General features: G+C 39.7%; 1 protein-coding gene across 4 annotated transcripts in view; it reads left to right on the top strand.

Annotated features, from left to right (window-relative positions):
• csnk1a1 (casein kinase 1, alpha 1) overlaps positions 1-14,711 on the top strand; it is a 29,532-nt gene extending 14,821 nt beyond the window's left edge. Inside the window, exons 5-11 of one of the 4 annotated variants that reach the window (XM_034240048.1) lie at positions 3,473-3,556; positions 5,958-6,097; positions 6,179-6,257; positions 9,207-9,281; positions 9,363-9,469; positions 9,832-9,944; positions 14,010-14,711. In XM_034240048.1, the coding sequence (XP_034095939.1) occupies positions 3,473-3,556; positions 5,958-6,097; positions 6,179-6,257; positions 9,207-9,281; positions 9,363-9,469; positions 9,832-9,944; positions 14,010-14,017 (606 nt within the window). In that variant the 3' untranslated portion in view covers positions 14,018-14,711. Of the gene's footprint in view, positions 1-3,472; positions 3,557-5,957; positions 6,098-6,178; positions 6,258-9,206; positions 9,282-9,362; positions 9,470-9,831; positions 9,986-14,009 lie in introns of those variants that run through there. The other 3 variants (XM_034240046.1, XM_034240049.1, XM_034240047.1) reach the window with 3 other exon arrangements.
• Positions 14,712-15,009: the final 298 nt, after the last annotated feature.

The following is a 15,009-nucleotide window of genomic DNA, read 5'->3' as shown; positions in this document are numbered from 1 at the left end:
CCAAGTAGAATTCGTTTTTAGATTGCAGGGGCCTCCCCCTCACTCTGGAACTCCCTCCCCACCCAAGTCAGAAGCCACTCTTGCCTTCAACTCCTAATCCACTAACCCCTCGCCCTTATTCCACCTAGCTTAGCATTTAGCACCAGGAAAAGCGCTATAGAAATGTAATGTATTATTAGATGGAACTTTATGTTTTCAAGCTAACAACTACCGAAACAATGTCATTAAAGGGACATAGTTCTATTTTAACATTCAGCCGTCAATTGTAGATGTGTAAAGCTAAATGAAGGTTTGCATGGCAAATGTATTAACCCAAAAGCAGGCGTCAGAGAATTGACAGCAGTCTCCTAGTGTAAATGATCATTTAATTGCATCCATTTGTTCATGTGAACATTTGTATTGTTAGTATTTGATTGATAGTGCTCCAACTAAGAAAATAGATGTTATTTGGGTAGAATGACTCTTTAAGCCGTTCCACACTAAATGCCTCCATAAATCCCTATTATTGTAAGATGTTTATAACTAGGGATGAACCGATTCATCGGCATGGTGGTAAGCCCCATTTACCACCATCGACAATAAGGTGAGATGCACTGATGGCAGTTTCCGGTGTTTGTGTTGCTCGGTGACTGGAAGGTGTTGCATTACTGTTTTTAATATTGACATACCTTCATTTTGAAGGACTAGCACACTGACTGAGGGCAGTCTGATGTAACTTTAAAGTCATTCAGACGGCGAAATTATAAAACCTACATAAAATACATAAAAGTTGCATTTCATTTTCTTTCTGTCATTTTGTGATGTCATTTGTTCTTCTGGTGTGAGGTATGTATTCATAGTTGCCTGAAATTAGATGATTCTGTTCGTATTATATGGAGCCCTTGCAGACAGGCAACGTCTGGTAGGGCTGCTCGATTATGTCAAAAATCATAATCTCGATTATTTGGGTCAATAATTGATATCACGATTATTAAAAACGATTATCCATTTACTTTGAAAACATCAATTTATTGGAGACATTTATTTTTTAACAGTATGTTTTTACCATTTGATTACTCTGAACTCGTTTTATTTCGATTACGTTGTTTTCGTAATCGTTGCAAGCCATAATCGTAATTGCGATTAATTGAGCAGCCCTAACATCTGGTAGAGTTAAAGAATGGCATGTGTGTTGTAGCAACTTTCACATGATGTGAACTCTGCTGCACACCTTCTCTGATTTGTCCTGCTTTACCTTGCTACAAATGTTCATTTCTTGTGAGGGAGGGTTTAGACCAAAGTGAAAAACTTTGGTCTAAAAAATATACATTAACAGAATAATTACGATTATTCTGTTCACATTTGACAGATGGTTAACATTACAGTTGGGTAGAAGAAAGTACATTCCCTCTTATTTTGTTGTACAGTAGAGGGAAGTTCATCTTAAAGCAAATCGGAGCTTGCTGTGTGTTCAAGGGACGGTTCACATTAGACCTGAGGCCATGCAAAGCATCAGGATGTTGTTGCTGGTCGTTTTTCTTTGACAGCTTTGTGTTTCTGTTCAAAGGATGTAACTAGATCTAATACTTCTGTACCAGGTTGATGCCTGAAATCAGAAGAAACCTGATGAAACCCAGTTTTCTACAGTAGTGAACATTGGGAAATCGGGACTCCAGACCAAAAAACCCAATAAGAATCTAATAATATATAGACAATTTAAGCATTTGAAGGCCATGATGTTTTGGGAGCATTAGCTCTTAGAAATTAAACAAGGTGTCTTTTTTTTAGGGAGCAGTACAGTCCGCTAATGGTTTGGTTTGATTAGCAATAAATATCTGATGCTGCTTTTTTTATGTCCAATGTTGCCGTTAACATTTCAGAATTCTGGCAGGAATGTTCTCTCTTCTTGCAGGTGGGCGGGAGACAGATCTGTATGAAGTACCTGAACAAAAACACACACAGGAATTGTGCTTGCAATCTTCCCTAGCTTGTGCAGTTTCTTTTCTGTTTCCTGTTTCAAAGGCAGTGTGGAATTGTAACCCTCCGTACCCACACAGTACTGTTGGCATTGTATCTCATCCATCAACCAGTTAGACTATTGATTACTCTACAAATGATACAGGAGGATGATTTCCCGCTTGTGCATTGTAATGTACTTGATTTTTTGAGTCTTTGAAAAGAGATTTTGCAGAATAGATTTACGAAACAAGTCTGTAGCTTCAGCTGATAAACTAGTGGTAAAATAATTAATGTCAACATGTGCTAGTGCTGATAATGATGTGCTTAGGACCAAGTGATGCTGTTCATTACCATGTCATGTGTTTAATAGTTTAATGTTATATATTGATTGAGCACTTTTTGTACGATAACATTTACTCGTATACTTTGATTGTATCATGAACACATCTGGTTCAGGTTAGTCTATGGCTGACTATGACTTGAGTCACGTGCTTGCAGTGTCAAACTGGTTCATGTTGTCTCTTAAAACTGATCGACCGTGCCCCAGACCAGTGCTAGGACCAAAACGGTTTTGTTTTGTTTGGTAAAGAAAAGTACTAATGTGGAGTACAAGCTTGTCTTTGTAGAGCAGGGGCTGCTGCTGTTTGGATACAGTTGTTTCACGATACCTAAATTAATGTTAGTAGTAAATTGTGCTCCAGCACAGAATATGAGTGAAAATACTTTTCTTAAATGCCTTGCTGCGAAAAATATCACAATATGACAGCTAACCATATGCCTGGAACTTTCGTCCAACATAGTGACGGATAAGAAAGAGTTGGAGATGTTTGATCTAAAAAAGTTGATCAGAAAAAGTTCTTTAGATGCATCTTAATGCGATATAGGTAACTATTTAATGTCACAATTAATAGCTGGCTCACCATACACTTTTTTCCAATACTAACTCAACTCTAGTACAGACCTAACCTCAATATCTGTTTAGCTGCGTATGATTGAAGAGACAACAACTCCCCATGTTACTGTTGTCCTGTGAACGTCTTGGTTCAGATGATATCCACTTCACTCTCCAGGGTGAATTGGTGGAAGATGGACTACCATGGGCCCTTTACAATCTTCTGCCCAAACCCCCTCGCTCCCCAGGTCTTTTTCTAAGCCATGGTGTTGCCTGTCTGCACTGGCGTTTATAGTCACTGTCAGACATAATATTGAAGTTATCTCCATGTTTCCAGAGACACTAATGGCTTGTTGTACAGGGTTGATCTTACTGTGGTTGTCCTGACAGAAGAAATCAAGTCATGTGGTTTCTTCTAGACTGATGGCCTGACTGATCACATCTGTACCACAAAGCTTTAAACTGGATTTGTTTGCCTATGTAGTTCCAGCCTATCCTAGCTGTACAGGACACTGTTAGTTGTATCAATGGGAGAAAACCATGTGGGTGCAACCAGAAGTGCCTGTTGTACTCATGCTTACTGTGACTGAAGGTGGATAGAGGCTGTGATTTTGACCCCTGCCCCTCTACTGTCTGCCCTAGTGTTTAGACTCGTCAGTGGGGAAGAGGAAAAGAAGCTTGGCTGTTAGCTCCTCTCAGGACCCACCTTTCTCAGGATTAAACCAGGTGTGACCTTTACCACAACACCAGCTGCCTCACTACAGCAGTTGTTTGCTTTGCAATCATACCTAAATACACAGGTTTAGAGTGAGTCAGACCACCAGCACCCATATTACACTCATAATACCCAATGTATGTACTCCCACCCAGTATTCACTTCATTACAGTGGGAGAAGGAAACAACATTTCCTAGCTTGGCCTAGGGAGTAGCTACTGTTTTTATTTGTCATAATATATGGTCCCAGTCCCTTGAATCATTGCTCAAATGGCTTCCTGTTGTCTCTGTAATGTGTTGTTCGTGATAGTATTGAAAGGATCTTCAAGTCGAGTGCAATGATTGGCTATATATAGTCATTCAAGCCTAATCTCAGATTTGAGGAAGGATTGAGCTTGATTGAACCTGATCCTTGTATCATTAGATTGCAGACCGTTTGACTCAACCCTGTTTCTCCCAGAACTGATGTTTAATTGGCAAGCAGAGGGTTCAATGCATAAGCAGGATGCTTCCACTCCAAAAGGATGGACAGAAAAGCTCTGCAAATAACAATGTTATAAGACACCTATACCACAAAGTCAAATGCATCACTTCAATTGTTATATTCAAAGTAAAATAAATGGCCCTTTTTATATAAAATGTGTCCACATTTTGCATATCGGCCTTAAAATATCAATTATTTTTAAGAAGGTGAAAGTTCCATGCAAGTCACGGAGATACACGACTACTGCAAAGTCGGATTTAAACTGTCACTTTTGCTCGTTAAAGAAAAACCTTTACAGAAAAACTCCTCCTTTGTTTGTTCCACTGCCAGCCTGGTTTTGCTAGCATCATCAATAATGATTAATGTGATCATTGTAATATATTTGATCGTGTGTTGATGTGTTTGAGGTGATCAGGGGAGGAGGGGGACCTAGACCGGTTTGTCTTGAGACATTGTGTAAGTTGCTATTTCAGATTGTCTGGTATAGTCACTTTTGATTGGAGCATGTAGTAGTGAGCATGGACAAGGAATTTCTAGATGTTGTTTAAAGGGTTAGTATAATGTCTTAGTTTCCAAGCTTGTGTGTTTAAAACACCTTTTCAATACGGTTTCCCAATGGTACTGCATATAGTTGGACAACAATAGATTTGTCATCTTCCGTGTCACTCATGGTCGTTTTCCCTTGTACCTGATTGGGTTGTAAATCTTTGGTTTTACTGCCTCCCTACTCAGTGTAGGCTATCACATCAATATGTATTCTGTCCTTGGATTGAATGTCTATAGAATCCCCGGTGTCAGGATTGTATGAGAATACCTTAATGTTCGAGATCTGCTCTGCAAACATTTGAAAACAAAATGGCGAATACTATTCAAATGAGTAACAGACTTGTTTGTAAGATGAATAAAACCTTCCTCATGTCTGACCTCCGTATGGGCTACATTCAGGTTGAAGTGTTTAGAGATCTTATGGGCCTATAGCGACCAAAAACTGCATTCTGAACAAACTCAAACCTGGAGGGTGGTGTGTGACATTGGTCATGGAATGAGTTTGACCTGGTGAGGTGTGTTTCTTTTACTTTAATTACACCAGCAACACGTAGGTTTCAAAAGTGACAGCTCTGGCAAAGAGCGACTAAAGATATGGATTATAGGGCTTATTTAAAATCGTGTTGGATGGATAAGCCTACACAGGACAGCACAAAGAGCCCACAGTCTGCCAGTTTCTGCCCTGTTGAACTCTTGTATTGCTGAAACAGATCGTCTTGCTACTTGTTTCACATGGTCATTTGTTTTTGCCTGTAAACCCCTTAATAGCCTTGTTGTCTGGATGTTCATATTAGCAGTAAACATTCATGCATGGTGAGGTTGGACTGGTTATGTTTATTTTTGGTGTTACACTTGTATATAGTCACCGATAATAACTCGAATGTGTCCCGTTCTTTATTGTATGAGCCATTGCATTACGAATTACAGAGGTTTCATTTTGATTGACAACACGTGATTTAACACAAGAAAAATATGCTCTCATAACATAACGACATCTGTGGTAACTTCATTATGAATACTTTTTGTAAGAAATATCAAGAGGTTAAATTAAAAAAGTGATATAAAAGAATATACAGAAGGAGTTAAACAGGTGGCTAGTTTCTCCATGGCGTCAGGCCTCTCTTACCACACTGAAGCTATGCCAGGTGTTTTTGTTGATGGGACTCGTATTCCCCCTCTGCATGGAACTCGGATCTCCTCAATCAATGCAGTTGGTCATAGTTTTCAACATTCATATTTTAAAGCAGGGCTCAGCTGACTGTCTGTTTTTAATATAAGGACCCTATTTAATATAGTGCATCTCCATATTTGATGAACTATTGCATTGTCATTAGTGTGAAGTCCGTGATGGATAACCAGCATGTGTTCTCTCCCTCTCTCAGTTGTTCCTTATTGACTTTGGCTTGGCGAAGAAGTACCGAGACAACCGAACACGGCAGCACATCCCCTACAGAGAAGACAAGAACCTAACTGGCACAGCCCGCTACGCCTCCATCAACGCACATCTGGGCATTGAACAGAGGTCTGTGCACATATTTGACTCTCAATCTACTTTTCTGAAAAGATGCATGTTCTCAGCAACTAACATTATTTCTGTATGCAGCCGCCGTGATGACATGGAGTCGCTGGGCTACGTGCTGATGTACTTCAACAGAACCAGTCTGCCGTGGCAGGGATTAAAGGTATGGACTGGCAGTAATACTCACCTCTATTCTCAGAATGTTTTGATTGTCTTTTTGTGTGGTGCCTTTTCAACTTTAGCTTTATTTGGTTGGACATGTAAATGAGCGTCATGAACTCTTTGTGTCACACGGTTTAGACGGTCTTTTGTGAATATGGGTACTGGTCCACTTGATGTGCGATCAGAAGAGAAGTGCAGAGGGCAGTTATACTTGTGATGAAATACAATGTGAATACTGAAAATATGCTATTTGGACAACACAGCATTCCCATTCTAGAATGTGTATGCCAATGAGCACAATTGTTACTACAGGTGTTTTTGTTTTTGTAGAGCACTTACCTATTTTGAGATGTGCTGTGTAAATAAACCTGCCTTGCTGAGGAACAGCAACCAATGACCTGTGGGGCAAACCTGATTGTTGCTCTGCTGCAATAGTAGCTCATACTGCATTTATCGTAGAATGTCTCTGCAGGGTTCGTACGGTCATTGAAAACCTGGAAAAGTCATGGAAATTCAAAATGCAAATTCCCTAACCCTATATTTTTCCCAAAGTTTTGGAAAAGTCATGGAAATGTAACTAAAGTTGCGTCAAATATAATTATAATTTACATTTTATCTAATCGCCGAAATAATCCGCAGTCGCGAGCTGTTATGTGCCATCATGACGCGCATGGTGTTATTTTGTAATATATGAAGCGCGAGCTGTGTGCTCGAGTCTTACTGCCTGTCGGGCCGGCTGAACTCTGCTGCTCCGGGTCAGCTACATTATCTACGGTGTGTTCGTTAACTGTGCGGAGTCACTGTGGCACAGACTGAGCCGCTGGTGAACAGCTGTTAGAACGGGCCGTTCAGGTGTTCAGAGCAGAGCGGCAGAGCGTGATGTGAACTGAAACGTTTTTCTGTCGCAACATCATTTAAGGAATCGTTGAGCTAGCTAGCATACATTGTCACTATCTGCTAACGTTAGCTTTAGCCTTCGTTTTCTAATAGTTTTTTTCATAGGCTATAAACAGAGGTGGTATAAATATAGATCTTGTACTAGAGTAACAGTAGAAGTACTCAGATCTTGTACTTTAGTAGAAGTACTCAGATCTTGTACTTTAGTAGAAGTACTCAGGTCTTGTACTAGAGTAAAAGTAGAAGTACTCAGATCTTGTACTTTAGTAGAAGTACTCAGATCTTGTACTTGATTAAAAGTAGAAGTACTCAGATCTTGTACTTTAGTAGAAGTACTCAGATCTTGTACTTGAGTAAAAGTAGAAGTACTCAGATCTTGTACTTGATTAAAAGTAGAAGTACTCAGATCTTGTACTTGATTAAAAGTAGAAATACTCAGATCTTGTACTTGATTAAAAGTAGAAGTACTCAGGTCTTGTGCTTGATTAAAAGTAGAAGTACTCAGATCTTGTACTTTAGTAGAAGTACTCAGATCTTGTACTTGATTAAAAGTAGAAGTACTCAGATCTTGTACTTTAGTAGAAGTACTCAGATCTTGTACTTGAGTAAAAGTAGAAGTACTCAGATCTTGTACTTGATTAAAAGTAGAAGTACTCAGATCTTGTACTTGATTAAAAGTAGAAATACTCAGATCTTGTAATTGAGTAAAAGTAGAAGTACTCAGATCTTGTACTTTAGTAGAAGTACTCAGATCTTGTACTTGATTAAAAGTAGAAGTACTCAGATCTTGTACTTGATTAAAAGTAGAAGTACTCAGATCTTGTACTTGATTAAAAGTAGAAATACTCAGATCTTGTACTTGATTAAAAGTAGAAGTACTCAGATCTTGTACTTGAGTAAAAGTAGAAGTACTCAGGTCTTGTACTTGAGTAAAAGTAGAAGTACTTAGGTCTTGTACTTGAGTAAAAGTAGAAGTACTTAGGTCTTGTACTTGAGTAAAAGTAGAAGTACCAGAGTGTAGGAATACTCTGTTAGTAAAAGTACTGCATTCAAAATGTTCCTCAAGTAAAAGTAGAAAAGTATTCTCATCAAAATATAGTGAAAGTAGCAACAGTAAAAGTAGTCGTTGTGCAGATTGGTCCATTTCAGAATAATATATATGATATGTTTTATAATGATTGATCATGAAAGTGTTCTCAAAGCTGGTAAAGGTGCAGCTAGTTTGAATGACTTTGTGTACTGCAGGGTAGCTGGTGGATTTACTCCAGGTGGAACTAAAGTCTGATTCAACACTTGATTAGATTTCATATCATTCATCCACATCTGTAAAGTAACTAAAGGTATTAATACATGTAGTGGAGTCAAAGTACACCATTTACCTCTGAACTGTAGAGGAGAAGAAGAACAAAGTAGCAAAACATTGAAATACTTAAATAAAGTACAAGTATCTCAAAATTGTACCCAAGTAGGCTATAGTACTTGAGTTTATGAATTTAGTTACTTTACACCAGATGCCATAAAGATAGAAAGACTAAGCCTTGCACAGAGGCATGACAATAGATTTTCAAAATGCTCAACAGTGCTGCCAAAATTATAAACTGACTGCTACACAATTAAAATAAATGCTTTTATATATTTCTATTAGAAGTGACTCTTTAGCGTTTCTGTTATTATTAACACTGCTGCTTTAGTTGTTTTGACTGCTAAAATCCTCTGTTATTCCTCATTTTAAAGCCGATATTCCGTGGGGTCGGGGGGCTCGGGTCCTTGTCACCTTTTTCATACCTGATGAGTTTGCCTCCCTGACTACAGTTGCTTTAGCGTGTAGAAGCTAGTAAGCCTACTATTTGATTTGTTTTAGATAGGCACTACATGTTTCATATGCAGAACTTATTTTCCTGTTCCATGTTCAAATAATCCATTTTCAGTGGTCTTTTTTGTTTGGTCATGGAAAATGAGGTAAAGGTCATTGAGAAGTCATTGAAAAGCATTGGTGAAAAAGTGTATGAACCCTGTCTCTAGGAGCGTTGTTAATGTTGTGTCTATTTGTCAGGCTGCCACAAAGAAGCAAAAGTATGAGAAAATCTCTGAGAAGAAGATGTCCACCCCTGTTGAGGTCCTCTGTAAGGTAAGAACATGTCGATCAAGGAGCGTGATAAAGTTCCTCCTCCACATTCACACAACTCAATGTATGACTCGATGTTTTCAGGGTTTCCCAGCTGAGTTTGCCATGTATCTGAACTACTGCCGCGGCTTACGCTTTGAGGAGGCTCCAGACTACATGTACCTGCGCCAACTGTTCCGCATCCTTTTCAGGTAAACACACATACACAAGGGAAAGGCCATTTTTGCTGTGGCATGTCTTGATGCAGGTCAGTCTTCGGGACCACTTGGGACAAAATGTATTGTAAACAAATTTGGCAAATATTCACCAAAGGCAGCATCAGTCCATCATTTGTGCTGGATAAAATGATGCTGTCACAGCTAATACATGCATCATTTTGCTCTATGATTTATGTAGTGAACAAATGAAGCTTCATTGGGTGCAGAACAGTTTCTATTCTTTCACCATACATGTGTTGGTTTTCTTCCTGCTATTCTTAAGGACTTCCTCCCCTTCAAGCAGCTGACTGTTGTTAATATTGTGCTGGCATTGTGTTTCTATTTTATTTCTGAAGGACTCTGAACCACCAGTATGACTACACGTTTGACTGGACCATGCTGAAACAGAAAGCAGCCCAGCAGGGGGCCTCCTCCGGGGGCCAGGGCCAGCAGGCACAAACCCCCACAGGCAAGCAAACTGACAAACCCAAGCCTAACATGAAAGGTTAGTAGCAAACAGCCAAGCGACGTTTATTACAGACACCAATTGCTCATATATATATATATATATATATATATAAATATATATATTCAGTTTAGTAAAAAGGGAGTACTTTAGATACTGTTTTATATCCTAGCCCACACCCCAGTGCCCTTTTTATTTATTTTTTAAAAGAGTAAAAACACAAAATTTGAACTCAAAAGCAAAAGTAGCTAATTATTCCTTTTTGAATAATGAAGCCAAACAGTATTACAAGTTTTAGGAGGCCCCTTTTTTAAAGAACAGAACATCCCAAATAAAACAATTTAATACAATTGGTCTGTCTTGCAGAAGCAAGCACGTCCTTGGGGAATTTGACTACTAACTTTGTTGCCATGCTATTCTGTTCCTTTTGTTGGGGTTGGAAAACAGGCTCTTTGTTACCACACTGTTTTAATGCTGACCAACTTCCCGACCCTCCTCTGACCCTTCTGCAGTCTGTCTTTATTAACATTTCCTCTCTAAACTGGAGCTTGTTAAAGACCTATTCTTTCCGCTTCCTTCCTCTCTCAACCCTTGTGTATTTGACTGCAACATTATTCAGGGTTCTTATAAAGAACCCTGAATAATGGAATACAAGTCTTAAAAAGTCTTACATTTGATCATCAGAATTTAAGGCATTAAAACGTCTTAAATATGGTTTTTTCTCTTTTGTTTTTTTTTATAAATAAGAAAGGTCTTCACTATGATTTAGGTCTTAAAAATGATGGGATTTGAAAGGTACTTCTGTGTAGCGGTAGCGTCTAAATGTGTTTTGGGGGAAATGTCCGGGCTGTAAAGTAACCAGTACGGTAATAGCCTTTCAGTTCCCCCGACCCCTTATCTGAGAACACCCAGCTAGTAACCTAGCAACCCCAAGCTTCAGCTAGCGGCAGTCAGAAACCCATGTATCTTCGAATCACAAATAAATATGGGGAAGTGTCAGTTCAACCGTATTTGGTTGGAAAACATAGAGTGCTTGGTTGAAACCAGTGGGGGGAACGGGTCTGAAGCCATCGGGGATAATGGACCGCCGTGCGACGTGTGGGTCTATGTCAATGCTGAAAGTGGAGGTGCTGTGGACGCTAGATACTGCAGCTAAACACCAATCATACAACAGCAACGATGAAAGATTGTAGCCAAGGCAGCAGAGCTCAGAAGATAGCTCTTGTCACACACACACACACTAACACATTCACGCGCAGAGACACACATACACACTTTTTGTCTAACACGCCAACACAGTTCTGTGCTGTTATGTTCAGTCATTGTTCTTATGTTGAACTGTATGTTGAAATACATTTACTTTGTAAGTAATTATGGGACGTATTTCTTCTTTCATAGCAATTTTTCCATCGTACTTTCTTGCCGTGAAATAGGTCTTAAATTCTATTCAAAGTGGTCTTAAAAAGTCTTACATTTGAGTTGGCGAAACCTGCAGGAACCCTGATTATTGATCACACCTGGTGTCATGCAGGTGAGGCTCAAGGAGTATCGGCTCCTCGGGGCTGGACTGAAGGTGTACGGTCACTATCTCCACTCTCACTCTCCTTTGTGGCCAACATCAATCCGCCCCGCAGTGTTCTTGGGGAAACAATGAAATAATTAAGTTACTTGTAATAATAATAACTCTCCATAAGGAAAGTTGTAGTGAGTGTTTAGAGACTAATTTCAACAAGCCTGTCCGCCAGCAGGAATATCTCTTGAGGGCATTGTGGTGTGGTGCAACATGGAATAGTACACCTGGGAAGGCAGTGTGCAAAACATCAAATAAGTTTGGAAAACACTTTTTTAAAAGTTATCCTTTTTAAAAAATAAAATATATTTCAGCATGCATTTAATTAAGTGCTGCAACGTTTTTATCATTCTAATTGTTCAAACTTGACATCTAATATTTGTATTTTGTATGCAAATGTACAGTATGTCAGTTCCACGTATTGGTGGTATTGGTATAATTGGTATTGAAAGAATTGTCTCACCCCTTCATTTCTGTGGATACTTGGTACACCATAAACCAGGGACTCCCCTCCTCCCCCGGTACTGATGCTGCAGCAGCAGAGGGGCTGCAGATAGAATGTTGATGCACTGCAGAGTGATGGAACAGAGCTAGAGGGGGGGCTCTGATAGTGGAGAGGTTAGGCACACATTTCCAGTCTCTCAAAAACATCCTGTGGGGACAGGAAATAGAGTTTAATGCCGGGGTGTTTCAAGTAGAAGTGTCAATGAAATAAAGTTACGTTCAATGAATAAGACTTGTACTTCCAAAGTAGCCTCCTCCCTTCACAGCGTCATCGATGGGAGCTCTCCTCGTCAGTACTAGATTATCTTAGGTCGTTCTTACATTGACTTTGTTTCTCCTTTTTCAGTTTCTGTTCAGTAACATGTCATTTTTTGTAACAAAATGTAATGTTTTGTTTTCAGTTATAATATGATCTATTCTTTTATGGAATCATATTGCATTTCCAATAAGCGGGCAGTGACAGCACTGGCACAGAACAACCAAGTCCTTCACAGATCTGACATGAAAGCAGATTGGAGACACCTATACGCTCCCAGATACCGCCGCTCTAAACCACAACTGATTAACATGGCTGCGTACTTTTTGCTTTTTCTGTCTATTTACTTTCTTTCACGTTCACAAAGTAATCAGTTAGCTTCCACAGAATTCTACCTTGAAACAGTTGAAAGGAATATGACAGTGGTCCGGAAACCAAAGACACATAATGGAAAGTAGATGAATGATCTTTCAGACGGCCTGTTGAAGCTGCTCTCCTCTCCTTGCTGTCAGTCGGTTGTCCTGATGGAGCGTCACACGGCGCGGACAGGAAACGGCTCATCAGAAGCTGTTCCAACACGCCTCACTCCACTTAAAAAGTGTATTTCCTAGCAATAATGACCATATGTCAAGATTACTCAACAGCCTGTGGTAAATGATCCCCACGTCAAACTGTTGGTACTTACTGACATACTTAAGAGGCCATATTCTTATTTGTTTTCACGACAGTGCTGTCAGTTCACAATGTCCATGATAATGAACAGGCATTTGTCACATGTATTGAATTAGTGTTTGAGGGAATGCAATGTTTAAAATGCTGAGCAGAGGGAACACCTATCATACCTGAGTGAATCACACACACCCTGGGTGTGTCTTAAAGTGGCAGAACCTTAACCTACTGCTTATTCATTGAATTTAGGCACACAATAAATGTTTAGCATTTTTAAATGTAAACCAAAAGAATATTGCTTTACTTCCATGTTGTGCTATATTCCTTCTAATGTATACAACAAAGCTCTTCACTTTCAGGGCACTGCAGGAGTTGATCAGAGCGTAGTGTTTGATGTCCTGACCCAAGGGAGTGTTTCAAACATGCTCTGTGTACTGATGCATTCAACACTGAGCCACTGGGGTCAGAGCACATGTAGTCTCAGCTTGTGCGTTGTTCCATCTTTCTATTAGTTTGATCACAATTCAAAATGGTCAGGTCCGTTTCATTTATACCATTAAACTACCTGATTCCAACATGCCTAATTCAGTAGTGAAATGTACGTGGTTTATCCAAACAGCCCGTCCTGGTCGCACCACGATGTTCCTCTTACTGATGGGTCCCCGTGACATGGCTCCTCTGTCGTCAGTGTGCCACATTCTGCATCATTTGTGCAAATGCTCACACGGTTCACCTGTTTTTGTCCGTGTTGGCTCAGGTTGTAGTCCTGTATCATAGCAAGTGAGTCTCACAGCCAAAGTCCCTCTCAGTGAAGACACCGGAGTGTTCTGCCTTATTGTCATTGCAGACAATGCCATGCTGTACAACATGTATTATTATTATACTCTTATATCTGCCCATTTCTGGGTCCTTTGACTCTCCCTTGGTCAGGACTTGGCAGAGTAGAGTTCTGAACTGTATGAGCTGGACTCTTCTCCTCTGTGTAGCCTCTCCACTCTGCTGTAATGTAGCATCCTGTACTCTGCAGTGTGTGTGTGTGTGTGTTCTAACTGTGTTTCTCTGTCTGTAGGTTTCTGAGGCCCACAGCAGGGAGCAGCAGTGTTGGTGACCAGGACCAACAAGTCTCTCTTCCTGGACAAGCGACAAACAGAAAGTCTGTGTCCCCTTCCATAATAACTATCTATGTAATGGAAATGTATAGATTAACACACGCCTTTGTCAGCTGTGTCATCTATATATTCATATGTATATATAATAAAACTCTGCACTCCGAAAGAAAAGGAAGAATGAAAAAGCAGGTTTTTTTTGGATGTGGAGGCTGTAGCCCCCTGCCCCCGCCCCAGAACCCCCCACCCCATCCATCCCTGTCTGCCCTTCTTTCAGTGTTGACTTTTTGTAAGGTTTCTTTGGAAACTGAAGTTAAGAAGATAGTCAGCTGGCCCTCTTTTTTTCTCTCCCAGTGGAACCCTCTCAGCATCTTCTCCCCTCTTCACTCCTCAATTTTTTCACTCCCTCCTTTCCAGGCAAATGTCAACATGAAAATTGTTTTGTTTAAAAAAATCAAAATGTTGGATTTTCTTTCTTGTTTTCTTTTTGTTTTCCTATGGTGATTAGGAGTTTGCCTGTCTACAATATAAGCAGCGGATGGCAACAGTCAATGGTAGAATGATACTCTGGCTCTCTCCCTCTCTTTAGAGCTCTGAATTATTATTAAATCTGTTGTAAAATGGTCTTCTCCAAAAATACCAATAAAAACATTACATAACTCAGACTTCCAAGCACATGTCATTATCAAGTGTAATGGGTCACAACTGCAGGTGACTCGTTATCAATAGAGGATGTGGAAGAATGGACAGCGAAGCATCTCCTATGTTCTCTGGCATTTATTCTGAGGACAACCTCACATGTCCTTTAACATCCACGTTGCATATCACTGCTCACGTCACTGTTAGTATATATACATATTACAGAATTGGAGAATAATTAAGAAATTGCCAAGATAACATTATTTTTGAGTAATCAAATATAATACAAACATACCTGAGGACAACAAACGCATAATGTCCTTT

Source organism: Gymnodraco acuticeps, unplaced genomic scaffold (genome assembly GCF_902827175.1).
Source record: "Gymnodraco acuticeps unplaced genomic scaffold, fGymAcu1.1, whole genome shotgun sequence".
Lineage (NCBI taxonomy): Eukaryota > Metazoa > Chordata > Actinopteri > Perciformes > Bathydraconidae > Gymnodraco > Gymnodraco acuticeps.
The sequence above is the reverse complement of the archived record's forward strand: the minus strand, read 5'-3'. Positions and strand labels throughout refer to the sequence as shown.